Genomic DNA, 21,639 nt, shown 5'->3' on the forward strand with positions numbered 1-21,639 from the left:
TGAGATGGCAGACCAAAGGACCTAGCTAGCACACCATCCCTCAAATGTTGGCATGCCACTCCAAGGCTTATCGCTAGCAAGCCTGGTTTTATCCCTTTTCTCCTTCAAATCTAGTTTAAAGCTCTTTCAATGAGCCCTGCCAACTCCTGCGTAAAGATCCTTTTCCCCCTTTGACACAGGTGTACCCAGTCTGTCGCCAGCAGACCTAGTGTCATGTAGACCAACCCATGATCAAAACCCTCAGAATTCTTCCAGTGACACCAGGTTTGGAGCCAAGTATTTATCTGCTGGGCCCTCCTGTTTCTTCCCTCATCATTCCCTGCAACTGGAAGGATAGATGAGAACACTACTTGTGCTCCTGATCCCTTAACCAGTCGTCCCAAGGCTCTGAAGTCCCTCTTGATTGCCCTCAGACTTCTTGTTGCAACTTTGTTGCTGCTTACATGAAAAATAAATAATGGATAATAATCCGAGGGACATACCCAGGTAGGAAGTTTCCTCATCACACTTTTAACCCAGGCCCCAGGGAGGCTGCAGACTTTCCTTAAAAAGTGGGTCCGGTCTGCATATTGGGCCATCTGTTCTGGCAGGAGAGAATCTCCTAAGAAGGTGACATGTCTTATTTTTTTTTATGGAAGCAGTTTTGATGCAGAGTGTAGGCTAACTTAACATTGGCGACTCTTCCAACCTAGATGAATCATCGTCCTTGTCATTGTTCAGTTCTATTTGCAGACCCTCGTACCTATTATGCAAGGGCACCTGGTAAGGTGGGGTAGTCACAGAGGAGACGAGCCTGCTGCACCAGGCAGGTACTTGCTGCCATTGTCCCCTATCCCTTGAGTCACCATGTTCAGCCAGGTGGAGAGAGGATGGGGAATCCTCCCCGTCACATGCCCTGTCTGCCTGACAGGCCTGTCCCAGGGAAGGTAGAGTGTGATTCCAGTAATCTCTCTCTCTTGACTCCATGATACTCCTCAACCTACTCACCTCCTGGTGTTCTGTCACTAAGCAGAAGAGTTCCTCTACCTGGGTGAACCTCCCACTGGTGTGCTCACTGCTAGGTACTGGTGTAAGAGCAGGGCACAGCCTGCAGCCTGACACCTGGGTGGCAGCCCGTTCCCATCGGAGCACTGTCTGGGAAGCTGTGTCGGTCATGGCGGGTGCAGAGCTTGGAGAGGCCATGGCTTTCTGCTGGGTGGATACCATTGCTTCCCGGTCGAGCTGGCAGAGCTTGAGCACCCTTCCTGCCCACCCTGCTGTGCAAACTGGTGCACAACCTGCCGCGCTGTGCGCTGTTAGCCGCACTCCTGATCGCTAACACTCCTTAGGGGCTTGGGGTGGGGGACAGAGACGACTTGTCCCATTGCTCCTGGCCCTGGCCGGGTCCCGCCAGCCGCTGTGGCGCGAACAGTGGGCTCTTGGTGGGTCTCCCAGCTCCCCAGAGCTTCCCCGGTTTGGGAACGCCCCTGTGCACCGCGCTGGAGTGCTCTGCTGCGGATCCTGCCAGCACCAGAGCTGCTCGCCTCGACAACTGAGTTTGTTTACGTGAGATTTTCCCTGTTCTCATTTACAGATTCCAAACAACTTCAAGAGATAAAGAATCACCTGCTATTCAAGGAGCGGCTACTGTCTTGTAACCTAAAGACAGATGTTTTAAAAGGATATCCATCACACAGGACAAATTGCTTGGTGCATATCCTAACCATCAAAATGCAAGTAAAGAGCACAGTGTTATATTATGAAGTGACACAGCCGATGCCATTTTTTATTGCTACTTTGTGCAAAGGGTTATACTGCAGGGGACAATAAAAGTCAAGTGACCACCAACAACCTGTCTGTAAACACAGAGTTATTTAACACTGGTTTTAGCCAAACTAACCGCTTTTAATGACTCAGTGTATACCAAGCTGATCCTTAACACAGTTACACGATATGTCTAATGTCCATTATAAACTACAAATGTCAGAAAGGTCATGGTTATGCAACCATGGCTAGATTCAGAATCTCTGTGAAGATAACATCTTATCTCCAGCTCCTGAGAGCTTTTTGTCTGCCTTTGCTCTTTCTCAGGACAGAAGGAAACAGGAGTATTAGTGATGCTCTTTCCAATGATAGCTCATCTAAACAAACTTAAGAATTTTCTTTATTCATTGTTTTCTTCACAGTAACTGGGAAACACCATGGATAACATGGTTGCTGAACCTGGACAAAATATGTAATAATCTAGTCAGATTAAATTCAATTTAGTTGCAAACAGGAAAGAGTTACTATTCAAATCCAAAGCCTCACTTTTTGCCTTTGAAAAAGCACCCCTAACGTATCATAAAACTTGTAAGTATAGAGAAACAAATAAAATAACCAACTCAGTCCCTGTGATTTACAGACTTAAGAGAACAGGTGCAACCAAATTTCAAGTTCCATTTGCCATCTTCCCCGTGTCCCGTCCCCGTCCCCCCCCCCAACAGCATATTTAAGTGTAAAGGTAGTTCACTCCAGCACAGCTATCCTATTCAGAAAGAGGCTTATGATATCGGTATAAAAACACCCACACAGCTTTCACCAGTATAATTTCTGCAGTACAATAATCACTGAAGTGCACATATTTAAGCCAGGTATTTCACCAAGCCTAGGATTACTCAGCACAAATGGAGTTACCCCCCATCACCAATGGGCAGAATATGCCTGGCTACCCATCGCCATTTTAGAAACGGTACTCATATAGTTTATACATGCACCCATGCATCCATATCCATGCATGTTAAAAGTAGTAACACTAACATTTTGAGACAATCTGTTGAAAGACAGGCTGGAAGACTTCAGCAAACCATCTGCTCTAGCAACCATTTACATAACGCAGCAGTCCTAGCACCTCTCTTCAGACATATGCAACCACAAGTCTCCCACCCCAAAGGAAAGTCACAGTATAACACACACACTTTTTAAAGCATAGCTTTGGCTCCTGCTGTTCCTCTCTCTTGCAAATCACTCATGTTTGCAGGAAAATCACGCAATTCCTGGACATCAGGTGGATGGAAATACTAACTATCTCAATCTGTGTTTGCCACCATGGTAGCTCTACTTGCATTCTCTGTGACAGCAAAGCTTGCTAGAGAGATTCCTACCTCCCGATCAGCCTCCACACACATTCCCACCCCTTGATTATGCCAGTGCAACTGTCCCTGGACAATGCTGTAAACAGCTACATAAAAAAATGCTGTAAAGGAATATATAAAATGTCTGGATTTAAAAAAATAAATAAAATTCTTTTTCAAGTGAAGTTTTCTTTTAGCCCAGAACATTTCACAAGCAAATCAAAAACCAAAGGCTTCACAGATCCTTTAGCTATGAAAGCAAGCTTCAGTTAGAGGACAAGTCTCACTTAGTTTTTGTTCGCAAAAGCTGAATTTGAGAAGTTATAGATGACCCACTATGTTTCCTTCCTGCATCATGTACTTGATCTCATGTGCAATGCTGCATTTTCCAGACTCTTTCCCTAATCAAACCAGTATTTTTAGCTCTCAAAAGTGCCTCCTTTCAGATAGCATTTGCTGCCAGACTGCTTTGATCTTAACGCATTCCTAAATAAACTGCTTACATTTAACTATACTCTCTCTCTAAATTTTAATCAGGGTAAAACACAAAAGGAACAATGTTGCAGCTCCTAGCATCCCAACTGGTTAGGGTATTCCACATACAGATCATGTCTCCTTTATCAGACTTTTGCCAGCTGCTGAACTCTAAAATATTATTTGATTCTCGATGGTACTTATTTCCATGCCTTTTGCTGTATTTTTGATTAACAGTCTACAGTGATTCCAACAAATAAAGAATATAAGCCGCATTAAAGCACACTTTCAAGTGTTAAAACCCAAAGTGAGTTTCAAGACATGAGATATTTAATACACAATAACAGCTGAAGCCTTCTTATTCTATAAATCAAAAATTTTTAAATACAGCTACTACCTAAAAAGTCAGGTACAGCAGAAAGAAAATTTCAGGATTCTGCTTATTGATATCATTAAATCCAATATACTTCTAAGCTTTAAAGCATGCATGGAAATTGTGACCATTTTCGGATGTTTCCATAACTTATGCATATACTTTCAGCTACCTATTTACTCAAGAAGTTAAAGGGTTTTTTCTAGTTAATGCAATAGGAAGACATACATGGAAGACACAGACAGGTGGCTTATATAACAGTATTAATTGAAAAGAATGTGACTAATGCATTCTCCTGAGCAATAAAGTTTATGAATAAATTCCAGAAACTTTAGGAATGCATAAAGAAACAAAATAATTGGTTTAGAGGAATGAGATTTTTGGATTCTTTCATATAAACCACAGGTGTTATTTCCCACACCTAGAAAACAGGAATACTTCACTATTCCTCTGCAGATAAGGCCATTTAGGGACAGGCCTAATACATATTTCAGGTTAAAACCTGCACTTTAGATAGACAGCTCTTCCCAGCTCTAAAAGGGCATTTCTAAACCCCAGTTCAGAAAAGTTTTGGAACTGTGAACCTACTATCTTGTCAATATGCAGGACAGCAGCAGGAGGGGAAATAACAACACAAGGTCCAAACCTCATTGTAGTGTTTGACTGTGAAATAGTCAAAGATACAGCTACCATAACAAAGCAAATTCTGGTCAAGGCAAAATGTGTTTAAGAATCCAGAGGGCTTATAGTGGCTTCAACTCTTGTTTCAGGATTTAGAAAAAATAGACTGTAGAACCCCATGTGACTGTATATAAACAAAAAAGACTAAGGTCCTTCTGGCAACAAGACTGAATCTGGTAATGTCAATAGGCATCACGATGAACAGGAATCTTAAGGTTTGTACTATTCTCCACTTTCTCCCTACCACCAAAAGGAGCAAATGCACTTACATGTGAACACTGTTTACAGCAATTACTTAAATTCTGTCAGAGCATGCATTAGCATTTTTAAAAGCATCTGTGTGATGAAGTGACTGACAAAGCATTTTAGAAGAATGTTCTGAAGTGTTCTCCTTTGCTTTATCTGTAATAGACTACAATTAATAGCAACAGAAAATTGCTTTAAAATGGAACTATCAACTGGGATGAAATGTAGATCATAAGAGGGCAGCATGAAAGATTGGAATAAATGACAGAGAGGAGAGAAGACATCGTAATTTCTCATTATTTTTGACTTAACCAAAGCACAAGAATCTCAAAGTATTTATGACCATTGAACATCTGTGTGATGCAAAGGCATACCAGCCCACAATTTTCCAGACACATCTGCAAGACATCAGAGTATTAGTGGTCTGTGAATGTTGCAAAGGTTATCTCATGAGCCACAAATAGATTTTTAAGGACTTAGTTTCCATGTCTTTATTTTTAAAGAAGTATTTTTAAAGTATTGCAGTTATTGCTCTGGGGTGCAATGAGTTAATACAAGGCAGATAACACTTTGGCTTACTGGGAGCCATGCTAGCATTTCAGAGGGCAATAGCTGAAAGCTATTGGTTCCATTCCAGGAACCCTCCCTATAGTAGAAAATTTTACTAGCAAAGCCATCCATGCATCAGAAGAAGCTCCTAAGCATTTATATTCTGAAGCAAATCTGAGTGACTCTCAACCTTCTCTTGACAGAGAAAGCTGGCTTCCTAAGACTCAAGTATTACCAGCCACAAAAGTGGCTCTCAACAGCCATGCAAAGACATCCGTGACAGTAAGGAACAACATACGTACCCTGTAGCTCTAATTACTTGCAACACATGTGATGCCTCATTCTGAGAAACAGTACTGATTAAAAGCTTCGTCCTTTTGAAAATCCTCTGCGTCTTATGGCCTGAACTTTCTTCCAAATAATTGTGTGGTGGTCAAGTGGGTACTGCCCCCAGCTCTAGGAATACCACGTATGGAAAAGGTCTGACCAACCTGAGGAGTTTGCACAAATTTAAAACTTCACCTGAGAGCCAAGGAAGAGGAAGCAGGCTGTGGTAAGAAAACAGGTGAAATAGCCCCAGGTGAAACCGAAGGCTGACAAAGAAGAAACCTCTGGCATGAAAATGACACTGCTCCCGAGAAAAACCTCACCATGCTGATAACTCATCTTTCTGCTGAAGGAATACTGAGTGTCAACCTCAGCACCCACAGGAACAGTGGAAGGGTGAGCATAACACCATAGAAAACGGGCAGAAAGTGGGAAGGCTCTGCATAACAATTCTAGCTGTAATGTTAATGAGGCTTTTCTGTATAGATAATTTGGACTATCAGACCATTAAAACACTAAGTGGACAAACAATAAATTCTTGACCCCATTTATATAGTGCATTCCTTTTTGCACATTAAAAGATTTGGAGTGTAGCAGCATGCCAAACTGCCTCAGCATTACAGCGTGTGTATTCTGACATCGGAAGACCATGGAAAATACAGAGCGTGAGGAAAGGGGAACAAGCCACACCATGTCTAGAGAAAAAGAAACAACAGCATGTCCAGTGTTGTCCTGAGACTTGGATCTACTCCCTTAATGCACTAGAAACTAGTACTGTTCTACAAATAAAGTCTCTCACAAAACATGATGCAAAACCCACCAGAACTGAGGTAGAAACAGAGGGGCTTGAGTGATAGGAAGGAATATCCTCAAAATGCAGGTAGGCTGTCAGAGCCCTTCAGTCCCTAAAGAAAAGGGCTCTGCACACATATTATTTTACAGGACTGTCTTACTTCACAAATTTACATGGAATTTATTTTGTTTGCTTTTGCCATAGTCTTCAAAACACTGCTTCTCCTTCTCTGCCTATCAAAATTTGGTGGCCAGCCACACACGGAAGCAAAGGGATTTTTGCATTAAACTAGCTACTTCATTTTAAGGATATAAAACAGTTACACTGTGCAATAGAGGAAAATATAAAGCAACAAAAACCATCCTGAAGTACACAGTTTTACAGAAAATAAACTGGAATGAGATTCCATGCAGCTATTGAAGAACAAAATTACAGGTAAGTATTATTTTGGGCTTAAAATCTTAAAGTTGTAGAAAGTACATGTCCTATATTCAGGAACTGGTTTGGACAAGGTTACATCACTAACCTACAGAAGAGGCAACATCACAGTTACAGTGCAGATGCTAACTGATCTCAGAACATACACAGCTTTTTAGCCACCTACTATAGGGTCCCTGAATCTTTTCAGCAGGCAGCATTTAAGCTCTGCACGAATATCTATAGGCAGAAATGCTTTGTTTCCCCCTCGTGCTATCAGACCTCCCCACAAAACTCAAAAAAACTTGAGACTACTGCAGAGAAAAGTCCAGCCACAGAAGAGACATTTACAAGCCTGCTCAAGCATTCTATTTTCTCAGCCTTTTTCGCACCTTGAAAATGAATGTACACTGAAAGATCGTGACAGCCTACAAGAAATTTAGGAGGTTGTACAACGCCATCCTGAAACTGTGCTGTTAAACTGTCATAAACTGTAGTGGCTGTGAGCCTGTCCATACTGTTATATAGCCCAAAGTGAGAAAAATGAGACAGTGTAATATTTTTCTTTAGCTGTCTGCTAACTCTCACCTGAAAAATACCTAATAATGGCTCTCTATTTAAGATTGACTTACTATCCTGAATTTTCATGTGCAGGCATAAGGTTGGTAAACAGCTTGAAGGAAAAAGGAAACTTGGAAAAAAAAAAATCTTGCATTGCCAACTATGCAAATATTACAAGTCTTCCCCAGTTATCATTATCAGCAAGTCAAGCACAGTAAGCCAAAAATACGTGCATAACCAGAAGATACCTATTCCATTAGGTAAAATTCAGAAATAAGGAATAAGCACAACATAGGATTAGCATGTGTGTCCCATCTGTCACCTATTCTGCAGTTAGCAGAACCCACTCCAACATACTCAATTACTTTATGAAGACTGTTTCGTGTATGTAATCCTCTACAACAGGTTATGCTTCATTATTCCGCAGTTCCATATGACAAGAGCACCCACCAAACCCCTTAAAAACCACTAGATAGGGATTTGGAGCTTCTCACTCTGACAGTAAAAGGCCATCACCCATGACATATACATAACTTTAACATTTGGCCTATCCATAGTGTAACAGGGATGCTCATTACCTTTGAGAAGCAAGGAAAGGGGAGAGTAGAATACAGAGATTCAGAACCTGGTAGTTTTGGGGATAAGATAACCCTTATTACCACAGTTCTCTGAAGGCATGATGTATTCCTTGTAGATCCTTGTAGCACTATTTTATACCATAAACACTCTTCCACAAGGTAGTACAACAGATAGCTATGCTCACAATGCAAGCATACCATGTATCTTTTGACCTGGAACGGCATCCAAATGTGAACAAATGTTACCAAATGACAGATGGATACTGGCAAAACTCTTGCTAATAAAGCCATATAGCATTGGTATAGCCCACATTTCAATTTGAAATTACAATAATGAAGTCACATCACTCTGCTGGTATTCTGAATCACCTTCCACCCTTGTCTTCAGTTCTATCTGCTCACGCTCACAAGGATGTAATCACTGATTGATCATACAAAACCCTGAAGGACTAGACGTAATCTCCCTGAAATACCGAAATACTGGAGTGGAATTTTCTTTCCAGAAAAAGGCTAGAGATATAGTAAAACTGTGATTTTTTTAGTTTTACTACACATCACTTAAAGACAATGTAGAATCTTTTCCTAAAAATGTAAAAACTTAAAGAGGATTCAAATTCCTTCCACATATAATGAAATTTCATTCTCATTTTCCACATGGGTTTTGTTTTTTCAACAAAAACAATCTTAGGAAGTAACTATCTCTCTGCTATAAACACTGAAAGATAAGAACTGCTTACTGCTGTTGAGCCAGAAGAGCATATAAACTGGTACATCCGTCGGATTCAAATCATTACACAAATAAAAAGAACCATTAACAATTCTAAATATCCTCTTACTAAATGCATTTTCTGTACATATGGACTATCAAGTCAAAATAAATAATTTTAAAAACCCACAGGCATATCATAGATGTAATTCCTTCCTGTAGCTCTGGTTTTTTTACTTAAGAAAATTCAACTATTATCTATCATAGCTGAAATTGTGCCCAGAGGCTCACAAAGTTCTTTTATATGCTACCTTTATGACACTCTTCTCACCCCTTGTCAACAAGTCATTAAGCTCCACAACTGTTTCTGCTCTTGTTCTCCTGGAAGTTCTTACCAGACATTTTGGGTTAACACCACAATAGCAGGTCCCTCTGGAAGTTATTTTGACATCAAAAGTTATGAGGTATGTATGAAAACACATAGTTGCAAAGACTATTCAGTGCAACAGGCATGAAGACAGGACTACAAAACTCAAACAATTTCTTATCCATTTAAGCTGCATAGCTATAAACAAAGCTTTGAATTTGTTATATATCAGACAAGAAAGTATTTCTCATCTGGAACCTGCCATCTAAATAGGAATACTCACCCTGCTGCAACAGCAGGAGGGATGACCAGTATGAGTTTAAGTTGTGCTTCATGCAGAGCTTCAGAAAGGTGAATGAGCAAGTGAATCAACTCCCTGAAATATAAATATATTGTTAGAGGGAAAGACAGTAAAACTGGTGCTATACAGTGGCAAGAGCAAGTTAACAAGTAACAGTAGAAATAATTGAAAAGACGCAGCTGGCAAGATAGCCAAACACAGTTTGTAGTGAATGACCATAGCAGAAAAAAAAATTAGGAAGACTGATCACAGGTTTACCCTCTTCCAGGACTAAGAACACTGAACTGCTGCAGAAAGTCTTAGTTTTATTGGAACAGGTGATCACCTTGGGGCTAAAATGTTTCCTAGTTTTATTTTAATCTAACTATGCATTGTTAGCATGTAAAACCATCATATCTCATCAGAGCAGGTCACCTCTTGAGGTCATATTCAGTAAAAAGAATTAGATCAATAGAAGAACCAAACACTGTTCTGAAACAAGCAGCTGTTGAATACGTTCAAGTTGCCACTGTATTACTACATATGAGGTCTGAGAATTTGTAAAGATGATTTCACAGCAAGACATGCAATCTTCAAGCTGTATTTCTGAGGCCTGTATTTAGAAACTTTTCTGCTGCTGTTTTTTTCTGTATAAATAATCCTTTTGTTTCTCAATATATTACTGTATAGGTACAAAATAAACATTCAATGGAAGTATCACCTTCCATATGTATCATTTAAAGACTTTCACAAAAGATGATTTTCATATCCATATTCTAAACACTTCAATAGGAAAATAAACTCCAAAATTCTCATGTAAACTGTTTTTAGTCTTCCTTATTTGAAGGGTGATGTTAATAGAAAATCCTTCAGAGACAGACTGCAGAAACAAAAACATTTAATGGCTATTGTTATCGTAAGAGGAGTCCAATATTACCTTGAATTTGCACTATAAATATGGGCCTTCTGTGTGCCTTCCTTAAGGCATTCCATTTTTCAGAACAAAGTCAACTTTCATATTTACCCACTGGCAGGGTGGATCCACAAAGGCGGTCAGACAGATGGTATTAGCACAGAATTCTAGATCTGTTCAGAACTATGCTTAAACCTGAACCAAGTAGAAAGCAACCTCACAACCCATTCCAGTAGGCTAAAAGTACTAAAGCAGGAAAGGTAGGATACACACAAGCAATCATCCAAGTTGTAGGCTCCACTTAAACTGGATTAGACCTGAAGTCTCAGAAACAACTTTTGGTAGTCATGCCTTTCGAGGCAGTATCATCCTAGAGATATTCTTCTGAAATCACTGATCTTCCAATAAAGTTATCCATCACAGTAATGATGCTTAACTTGCACAATGTAGGCACTACCCAAAGGTAACCAAGTATTTTCTTTTTCCCTGATATGGTTTGATGCCTGATGAAAACTTCCTAAGGATGCTACAAAAGCCATTACTCTCAAAATCCTGGCAAACAAACAAAGCAAATTTTATCACTTTCCCAATACCATCAGTATTTTGTGCTTATGATTTGAGAGCTGGCTGTGCTGAACAGCTCTTGACAATAAACTGTCACAGTGCCACCTATACTTCTCTCCCGGGGGGAGAGATGAGATTACAGGAATCAGCTTTTGGTCTGTCTGCAGCATGTGCTTCTACCATTCTTGGTCTGGGAAAGTAACAGTTTTCCCTCCTATTTCCTTATCATATGCATTCAACATTAAGACTGTCACTATTCAGACAAATCAATTATAGCAAAGAAGAATCCTCTTCCATAGGAACACACTAAAAAATTACAACACTAAACTAAACAGACATTTATTGACTCCAACATACACATCACGGCTGCCACGTGACAATCTTATCAAAAACTATAATCAGTATTAAAACTAGCTAAGCCATCTTTCCCACTGATTTGTGTCTCATGGCTAAGTGACCTTTTTCAATAATTATGCCCAAACTGCAGTATGACTGCACACTTTATTAGATGTCAGAGATGCTACATATAAGATAAATTTGACCAAAGAATCAATTCCTCTGGCATTGAGATTATTCTACACTGTTCATCAGCAGGGATCTCTCTTCTCTGCCTGGCTGCCTTTGTTAGCTCTAGGAACTTTGAGACGTCTGCACCATGCAAAACATTTGCTGACTTTAAAATTAATTATTTAAAAGGTGAGGGGATAGAAGGAGGGGCAGAACAGGACAAAAGAACCTAACATAGGTGCAGAGCAAGATAACATCTTTTTCATTTAGAAACAAGACTAACACCCTGGCTCCCACTCTGCATCTTCACGTATCTGCCTCAGCTCCTAAAATTTTTCTACCCAGATAGCAATGGTTTGAAGCATAAGAAGAAAAGCAGTCGGTATTATTTTGAACTAGATGCAGAGAAAAAAAGAATTCAAGTGAATATTAAATTCAAGGTTTCCCCCTTCTTCAGCAACATCAGACACAGGTGGTTAGCCAGCAGAACTAAGAATGTATCCACAAAAACATTGACACATCCACAAAAACAGTGACTGCACAAAAGCAGTCATTTTAAAATGAGAAAGGCATACAGTGTAGAACCACAACCTACAACTGTAAACAAAGGACAGGGATTTGTGGCCTGATAAAGGGGCAGGAGTGCAGTTTGGATTGCTGGTTTTATTTTGTAGCTAGCAGACAGAACTCTAACTAAAACCAGACTCCATTAAAACAGCCACTTCTCTCCTCCTGCCACCAAATCCAAGCAGTATAGCTCTGGCCAAAAGATAATTAGCTTCAACTTGGAGGAGGTCAGGAAGAAAGGGTTAGCTAGATTCTTGCTCAAGAAACTGAGATTAACATCTACTCACTAATCTGCCAAGCCAGGTCTCTGGGCCCTGAAAACTTTCTAGCAAATCAGACAGAATTAATGGTTAAAGACTTAATTTAGGCTCACTTCCATTTGTCAGCCAAGGCAGATTATGTAAATCAAATGTGCACTCTTCCCCTCTCCCCCAAACAGCAACAGCAGAATGCTCATTTATCGTGCTATAAATTAAAACTGTAATGTGTCCCAACAGTGCTTTCCAGTGTTTTAAACACAATATTCTCCCATATTACCACTGGTAATTTTGAAAGAAAAGCTACTGACATTTTAAACATTATAATGAGGTGCAGGAAAGTAGGAATAGAATCAGTCTTCCTGAAAAGGCTTCATTAAATATTTACCAGAGACTTCACCATTGTCAAATTTAACTTCAGAGTAGCTACTACAACATTGACAGTTTTAAGACTCTATCTTGAGCTAATTAGGGCCTACTTTGTTCCTCCTACTTCAGGCCTTCTATTACTACCATTTGGTAGGTCAATTTTCCAAGTGTTCATGATTTCAAAGTATTTTGTCCCCTATAAAGTATGCAGACCCCCAAATTTTAATCACCCAAAGTTTAAGGGAAGCTTATTTTTTTAGAACTCCCATTTTCCAGCATTGCTATTCTATTGTGTTTGGGACACTTTGTAGTAGTTTACTTCAGTGCACATGAGTGGGCTGTAGATGAATTTGAAAAGCCTTGAAGAAGACACGTAAGGCTGTTATATCCTTCCCTTCAGTTACGTGTTCCTTCAGAACTCTGCAACTTTCCAGCTTCAGCTACTTTTTTGCACAAGCTGGTAGTCAGTACTCCCTAAAATGTATGCCTTGTCAAGAAAATGGGACAGAATAAAGCTGTCTACTTCAAGATGAAATTGCCCTTTTGTGCCATTTCATTGCCTAGTTAATACCAAGAAACTGGAGTGAATTATGGCAAATCTTTGATTAATAGATTAATTTTTCAGGTACTAACATGAAGGATAGAACTGCCAAAGAGCTTTTTTCTCCTATACTCCTACCAACATTAATAAGATGTTTGAAGGTCATCTGCATGATGCTAAGTGCCTGCAGCACATGGTGACAACAAAAAAAAACAAACCAAAAAAAAAAAAAAAATCACATTTTTCAGATTGATTCTGTGTGATGGCAGTGCCATCTGTCAGCTAATGCCAGATTGATCAGAATAACGTGTGCACTTTTATGTAATGCTGTGAGATTCTGGTGGGTACCTTTATGCCTTTTTCACAACATGACCCAGGTCTCTGGAGGAAAAAAAAACCACCAATAAACACACAAATGAGATTAGTAAGAGAGACATCGTCCTGTCTAGCTGTTAACTAAATAAGCAGGAGAAACTTTGCTTGTTCAGTTATCTCAATATTTCTGCCATGCACATTTCTAAAATTAAATGCCACAGGATGAATAACTTGGAATATTTTATTGCAAAATCAGCCAAGAAAGTTTTAGATAAAAGATGCTTATTTAATTAAGAAGCAGGTTTAAACTATAAGAAGCGGGAAAACACATTAGTATTGAGGTATCAGCTGCATAGGATATCTTGCCTGATGTAGATTTTTGTTAGGAGACTAATTTTCTGTGTTTTAGAAAAAAAGATGGGAAGCTGAATACTTTTCCACTGTGCAAGGATTGTCAGCATGAGAGGAGGCAGCATCAGTTAGATGCGGTCTTTCACCCCACATTAAATTTGACCTCACTGTGATTTGTGTATCAATAATTCTATTCCCAGAAATCACAGGAAAGAAGTAGGTACCAGGACTATAGAGGGTACATCGAAGTATCTGTATTAGATGTCTACAGGAGCCTGAACTGGTCAGTATAACCCCCCTAAAAACTTAGGTACACACACACATATCAAGACAATTCAGGTTCTTCAGATAGAACCAGTGGTATTTTGGCATCTAAATATAAGAACCTAATGCCATTTTATATGTCCAAAGGTATACAAAGCATGCATGCAGGATTGCTGTGTAACACTCAAGGTATCTAGGACCCTACACGAACAGCCAGAGACCAGGCTGCTTATGATATCTAACATGAAACCAGGCAGCTATATTTAGGCACATAATTCTCTTGTATGAAATTTATACTATTGGTAAAATCAAAGTTTAAATGAATATGCAAAAGAAAGCAGCAAAAAGGATTGATATAATTTAAGACTTTAGTCTGTTGAGCATTAAAGAGCAAGTCCAACACCAAACCAGAATGGTTAGAAAACTTTTTGCTCTTGAAAACAAACAAACCTAGATAAAGTTAGTTCTGCTTAAGAAGATGTAAAACAGAAGATACATGGTAAGCCTGAAACCACAGAATTTCACGTCTAAGTGGATGCCAGCAACATAACTTCTTAGCAACATTTCACCTCATCTGTAATGCCAGCTAGGATAAACAGGAAACTGAAGGCTCTTTTTAAGTAACTCCTCAGGCCTTGTAGGAAGAATTTTCATTTGTTTCTAATGTTGGAGTATTCAAAAAAAAAAAATCAGGATTTTCTAGAAACATGTAAAGGGCTGACAGAGAAGTGTCTAAATTTGCTTCATTTTAAAAATGCTCAGAGAGCACGGGTTCTTAAAGAGGCTGGTCACAGGATTTATGGGTTACAGAAGCTTTGCACAGAGCTAACACTGGTACCCTGTTATATGGAGATACTTACAAAATTTAACTGTCACAAGGTCTTTAGGTAATTCAGTGTTTCAAGCCCCAATACCCAGACAATGGGGAGAGCATGTGTTACGAAGATGTCATCATACCTCTTTAATCCAACCAGAACTCAGGTTCAGCTATTGAAAAAAGGTATCTCATGGGGATACTTGCTCAGCTGAGGTCTACTGAAAAGAAAGCTTCAGCTGCAATTAATCCAGCTTTCTGATATATGAAGTAGTGCTTAAATCGAAACCCAATTTATTAGTGAGTTAGGACACCAATTTGTGGGGTTTCAGATTCTTTTGCAGACTCACCCGCCTCAAGCAATATTGGTGCACTCTGCTAAAAAGTACCACTGCACATTCTTTACAGAGTGGATGCTTTTTTCATAGCTGAAACACCGTATCAAGCACAAATGTTCCATAAGCAAATCCCACTCTCTAGTCACTTTAAGTCTGATAAAGAAACGTGTGCTATATTAAATGCTCCTGCACCACTAAGGTAGTGCACTGGATGGGATCATGGAACTTTTCCATAACACTATTAAAAAAATAACAGGAATCATTTCCACAGCTTTCCCCTCAACACAGATACACGAAAGGATGCACTAGAATAACTGAGTGCCATTTTATTATTTATTAATGTAATAGCTAGGTATCCAATTACTTTAGGTTTTGAAAAATAAATACCATAATGATTCTAAGTGAAGTATTTCTTACTTAGATCCACACCACCACTGTGACATCTCATAAGGCAAGCTGGAAGCTGCAGCATATCCCCAGATAATTTTATGCACCTGTGTTTAGTCTCAATAACCTGTTGCTAACTGCTTATGTGAGATGATTCCCCGTATTTCAGAAAAAACAGACAAACTGATTTTTTATTTTCTTTTTAAACTAAAACACGTTCACACTAAATAATAGGAATAAATTGTATTAGCTAGGCAGGTCTCTGCATTGTCAGACAGCTCTGAAAGCAATTTAAAAGGCAGACTATCTGTTCCTAGGAGCATCATTATGATCTTTTGTTCCTTTACCTAGAAGTAGGTTAAGCTACTTTCAGGTGTTTGACCTTGAAGGATCTGAATCAGGAAAGCCTACACTACGTACCTAACAGTTAATACAGATGCTTTATATGGAGCATACATAATTGCTGTTCTATGAACGCTTCACATCTCCAAAGGATTAGGGGTCATCTCTGTGTTGACACCTACCTGTCAACTGACCCCCACCCTTCCAAGGTTAAGAACATGCTTTACTGGTGGTGGTTGTCACTTCCGAAAGACACAATCTGACAAGGAAGATCAGGTATGACTCATGTTACAATACTGCCACTCTGTGGGCTGAAGAGGTCACCGGCTGCTCCAATTCTTTTCTGGCAGGGACAAGTGAAGCAGAAGACCATCCATGCTTACCCATTTATCAGGAATAACTCTGCTCTGCTATTCAAAAGGAAATTAACAGATCCCAAAGTAACAGCATTCAATGTGCAATAAAAATACAGGCTTGCCAAGGTGCTAAGTTCACTTAATTCCACCCCTTAAGACCTGTTCAAAGCACCTGTTCACTCCAGAAAACTTTGATAGGGAAAACCCCTGGGGCACTGGATACCCAAGCCATCCAGTTTTAGAGCAAGTGATAGAAAAACTGACTTAATCTCAAAATGAAGACACTGGTCCCATAACTTACAAGCATCATGAGACAAAATTTTAATGTAACGATGTACTTCCACTTTCTCAAAACAACTGTTACTCCACACAGAAGCCTAGCTTCAGCTTGCTGCCTAGATTAGCCTTATTCAGGATGCTTGTCTCTGAGGAGGCAAGCCCAACACAAGGTATTCTGCAACTTAAACACCCTAACCATTTACAGGGGAGTGGCAATAAGGGGAGGAAAAAACCCACAGATGAGTTTACAATGAAGCACTTAAATCAAAACTGGTCTTGAAGAGAAGGAAAATCTGCAGTTCATAGCTTTTGCTTCTATTCATGTTTTTCTGCCAAACAGCATCTTTCACATTTTTAGTTAGGATAATCCTAAAGCCTTCTTCATAGGTGTCCACATATGATCAAACATTACTGACTTGGAGCAAAGGAGGCAGTTACCATTCTACACTATGAGAATAACCCTCTCCTTCTCTGAAGTTGTGGAAAATACTTCTGACTCCTGTCTATCAATAACAGACAGACGGTGATTATGTAAGTGGTGCTTCTATACTTCACCTAAATAACACTCAGGTACTGAAGGCTAGAGCAACTACACAGCAGTACCTCCTCTAGTACAAATAGTTCTTATCACACAAGATGGGACAAGCAATACTGTTTTGAACCAGCATTACTCTTAGCAAAGAGTAACATTTTTACCATGCCACAAGTAAACTCACCCTGGAGCTAATAAAAAATATGCTTTGTTCATGTGTGTCATTTGCAACACAGCACTTTGATGCTAGTGTGTTTAAATTGGTCTTCACTGAGTCTTAAAATTACAGTAATAGTCTGTCTTATATTCGTGTAATTTAACTAATAGGAAAAGTATCAATTTTACTGAAATACAGTAAGCACAGTAGATAAACTGACCATTACACCACTACACCCAACTTCTGGCCGGCAGTTACTAATTGCTTCAATCACCTTGTTGGCTGTCTTATTAAGACATTGCAATAAGTTCAGAGCTCAGTATAAAGACCATCTCTTAGGAACAACCTGGCAAATTACATAATTATAAGCAAGAGCATCTAGCGTAAGGATTATTCATTCCAGTGCAATTGGTGGAGCCCCTGACAAGGCTACAAAGATTCTGCAGTTTCAATTCTTTGTTTCCAAGTGTTGATTTTATAGGGGAAAGGTAGGACTCTGTTAATAGCACACTCAGTTCCAGAAGTAACTATTATATGCCAGCAGTCAGTAACATTTGTCCTAAACAGAATAACCTGAAGTAAACATTTTTGAAAGGTGAAAGTCTTCCATAATGAAGTCTGCATTCTGGGGAGCTTTCTTTTAAGCTATTTTCTCCCAGATATTTTAGGCAATGGAGAGCTGGTAGGAGTACTGTGCTTTAGGGAATTGAAGCCTGAATTTCCTGAGGGAACTAACACAAAATCTTCAGATTTCTGCACTGAATCATTTCACCGCACGTTCTGCCTTCTCCTTCTAAAGCAGCAGTTTGGAGCTTGCCTTACCTTGACTCTGTCCAAGGTGTTAAGACAGCCAAGGGGCTTTTGCTCAAGGAAAACAGATTACAGTATGTCAGGAAACAGCTTAATATGGATAAGCCCTTTAGTTTTAGCAGCTACAATAAATGCAGACTCACTGAAACTTCATAGCAGAGCTATCAAAAAGTAGATAAACTACTCCAAAGTTTAAAGTATACTGTGCTTGCAAGAACTGGAAGCCAGTTTCTCCCTGGATTTGCTTCAGGTTGGGGATTTTGGTTTTAGTTTCAGTATGTCTAAAAAATATCTATATAAAGGTTTGGAAGGTTTCCTAATCAACTCAAATTTGGTGGTCTTGAAAGCATCCCACACTTCCAAGCTTCACCCAGTAACCCAAACCAATGAATGTTAGAATAAAGGCCAGTGCCAACATCTGAGTAAGCATGCAATTGAGGTACCCTCTTTACCCTTGCACAACAGTAACATCTTGCAGAACTCAAATATGAAAGGCTAATGTGGTCTGCTAGGTCCACTGTGAAGATTATTATGTAATCTTTGAGCTCATGTAGAGTGGAGTAGACTCTTCTACTTCATTCTAAGATAAGTGGAACAATCTCCAGTTGTCCTAGAATGAAGTGTATTTATTTATGACAAATTCAAATCAACACGGACATGCTTTAAAAGAGCCAATTTTTCAGAATTGCATCCTAGAGACTTATACTCACGTTTGCTTTTGATTTCCCAGCTGACTCCAAACTTCAACTACAAAACCATCAAAATTTTCATTCTAAATAAAGGGAATTGACAACAATATAGTCAATCACCGTGCTTATTCATTATGCTTGTATCAGAGATGATAATACAATATCGAAGCACACAATTACTGTAGTTTTTCCTTGTACTATTACAGATTGAACATGCTTTGTATTCTTATACCAGCTTCACCTTTAATGCAGCATTTCATGAAGAAGTCAGAGAAGCACAAATTATTTAACAAACATGCAGAAGTTGAAAATCTCTATTAGTTATCCATGACTTCTACCCTTACAGGATAAACCAGTATCAGATTGGGAAAATTCAGCCATTAATGAAAGCTGGTTGTTAAGCAAATCATTTGACACACATTTACATGTATATAGGGAAAAAACTTGTGAACTCTTGAGTCTAAAGATGTAAATGCTAACTTGGCATAGGCATGATTCCAAACATTTCCCACAATTAATCTCACTTGTGATAATTTATGTTTAGCATGATCAAGGATACTGTTGTACATGAGTACCCTTTCTTTAAGAGGCCAACTGTTGCTGAGGACCTAAAATTGATGTATCAGTAATAAATTTTAAGAAACTATTCAGTTTACCTCTACATCCATCTTCCTCTAGTGCACTTTAAGATTTCTTTACATCATGTAGCAAGTGAGAAGACTTATTATGACAGTAATTAAGCAGGCTGTCATGAATCAACTGCTAAAGTTGAATGTCTTTCGGGTGCAACTCGTCTAGTCCTACACATGCATAGCTCTAAAGCCATTAGCTAAGGGGCTGCCCAGAAAACCTTAGCAAACAGTAACCATTCCTTAAAGGAAATCCCCTTCTCCTCTCCCCAGCCTCTTAACATTTTAAGCAAACTGCTTTATCAGACCTGAGCAAAACTGTACAGTAACAGACATTGAGTGAGTTATTCTTGGTATTAGAAGTGGCTCATTAGCTCTAGCACACTGAGCCTGAATGTACTCCTGTAACACAGAAAACAGCACTCATTGCACCCATGACCCTTTTTCTGCCTATCAAAAAATGCTACTAACCAGTTTAGCCCCTGCTTAATAGATTTATTTTTTTAACAGAAATTTAAAAGAAAGCAGTCTGCTCACCAGGCAACCTCCATGAGAAGTTTATCAGGTATCCACTACTGTGTCAGTAACATTCAGCCTGCCAGCTGTTTGGAACAGGTTTTATCAATCACAATTTATAGCAGGCACAAGTCACCAATGCAGCTGCCAATGGTAACTTAACAAGGTTATGTTGATCAGACTTACATAGTCTCACTTTAGACTTGTAGTTAACAGCACTTAAGTGTTGCTATACTTCGTATTTACAGGAACTGGATACACACCAGGACACACTATTAAGAATCCTGCCTAATTATTGTTTTAAGCAGAATTTTATTTTGTAGAATATAAAACTACTGGAAATGAGAAAACACCCATTATAAAAGGAATCAAATATCATCTCACGCTATTTTATAAGCATTAGCAAAAAGTCTTTTTACCTTGGCTAGGAGAACCATGTTCTTGGTAAGCTCCTCTATCTCATCCTCACTGCCAAAAACACTCTCAAAGTCCTGATAAGTCCAGCCATCAAACAAAATTCGAGGCACTATCAAGCAAAGTTGTCAATCAGTAGTGAAAATTAAGAATTTATTATCTACACTGGAATATTTCTGCAGAAACAGAATACAGCAGTTACAAGCAGAGATGCCACTAAACAACATATCCCATAACTAAGATCATTTGGTCTTTTACTCTGATCAACTTCAGCAGTACAGATAAATTGACACTAACTAAACATAAAATGAACAAGAATGTTCTACAAAGGTCTGTACTGATGCAAGTTTTATGAAAAGATACCTTCACTTGATTGAACAATCTTAACTGAACAATCACTTTGGGCCCCAAGTAGAGTCTTAAAAGAACACCAACATGAAACAGCAATCTTTCTGTAAGCTGTGCATCTCTTCTACCACAAGAACAAGATAGAAAAGTTCACTTCAAACTCTAATTTACTCTTCTGTACATAGCCCTATATTACTTCACTCTTCTACTCATCTCAAGACCCTACGACAAATTTTTATTTTGGAAAACATGGGAACTTGAGCTCACATAATTTCTTTTTCTAACAACACAAAACTTTAAAAACAGTCAGACAAGAGTCAGAAAAGCTGCTGTTGGAACAGTCGCCAATCATGCACACTGGAAAAGCCAACAACTCATAGAGAGCTACATCTAAGCCCTTTCTAAGTACCAAGGATGTAAAAGAGTATTTTAGAAGAGTCTAGAGAGATTTCAAAGGCTTTATCATCTGGCAGCTGAAATAATTTAAAATATTTGACTGAGCATTCAATTTTTCTAATGCATTTCAAGTTTCATACTCCCTTCTGAATCAAGAAGGGTTTCACAGTTCCACAGATTTCTTGCTACATACAAATGTAAGAAGTCTAGCACAGTACTATCTCTATAGCAATGTTTGCCATCTTCCCTAAAAACATGCACCGTGGCACATCCCTTGAGTTCCCAGCTTCAACGGGAGAAAAGCCGAAGGAGGACTTTTCTACTATCATGCAGGAAAGTCTGACTGACTCAGATCTGGATTTTTTTTTTTCTTTTTAACTAAGCAGAACCCCTGAGCAACAAGTTTGAAGACTGCTCCCCCAGGTAAGCATGTAGTGTTATGTACAAAGTACCCCCCAGAGAGGGCCCTGTGATCCAGGGTTTATCCAGAGACAAGAAGCTAAGGCAAAACATTAGGGCACCAACAGGATCAACACATCA

At 39.1% G+C, this 21,639-nt stretch overlaps 1 protein-coding gene across 5 annotated transcripts in view; it reads right to left on the reverse strand.

The window, feature by feature from the left end:
- CHID1 (chitinase domain containing 1) overlaps positions 1 to 21,639 on the reverse strand; it is a 136,738-nt gene that overhangs the window by 107,824 nt on the left and 7,275 nt on the right. For 4 of the 5 annotated variants that reach the window (XR_011328090.1, XM_069803574.1, XM_069803571.1 and 1 more), the window contains exons 6-8: positions 20,361 to 20,467; positions 18,818 to 18,879; positions 9,448 to 9,540 (exon numbers count right to left, since the gene is read on the reverse strand). Coding sequence is in view for 4 of the 5 variants with exons in the window: in XM_069803574.1 (XP_069659675.1) it covers positions 9,448 to 9,540; positions 18,818 to 18,879; positions 20,361 to 20,467 (262 nt within the window). In the remaining variant the exon portion in view is untranslated. The remainder of the gene's footprint in view (positions 1 to 9,447; positions 9,541 to 18,817; positions 18,880 to 20,360; positions 20,468 to 21,639) is intronic. The other variant, XM_069803573.1, reaches the window with a different exon arrangement.

This window comes from Haliaeetus albicilla, chromosome 16 (genome assembly GCF_947461875.1).
Source record: "Haliaeetus albicilla chromosome 16, bHalAlb1.1, whole genome shotgun sequence".
Taxonomy (NCBI): Eukaryota; Metazoa; Chordata; class Aves; order Accipitriformes; family Accipitridae; genus Haliaeetus; species Haliaeetus albicilla.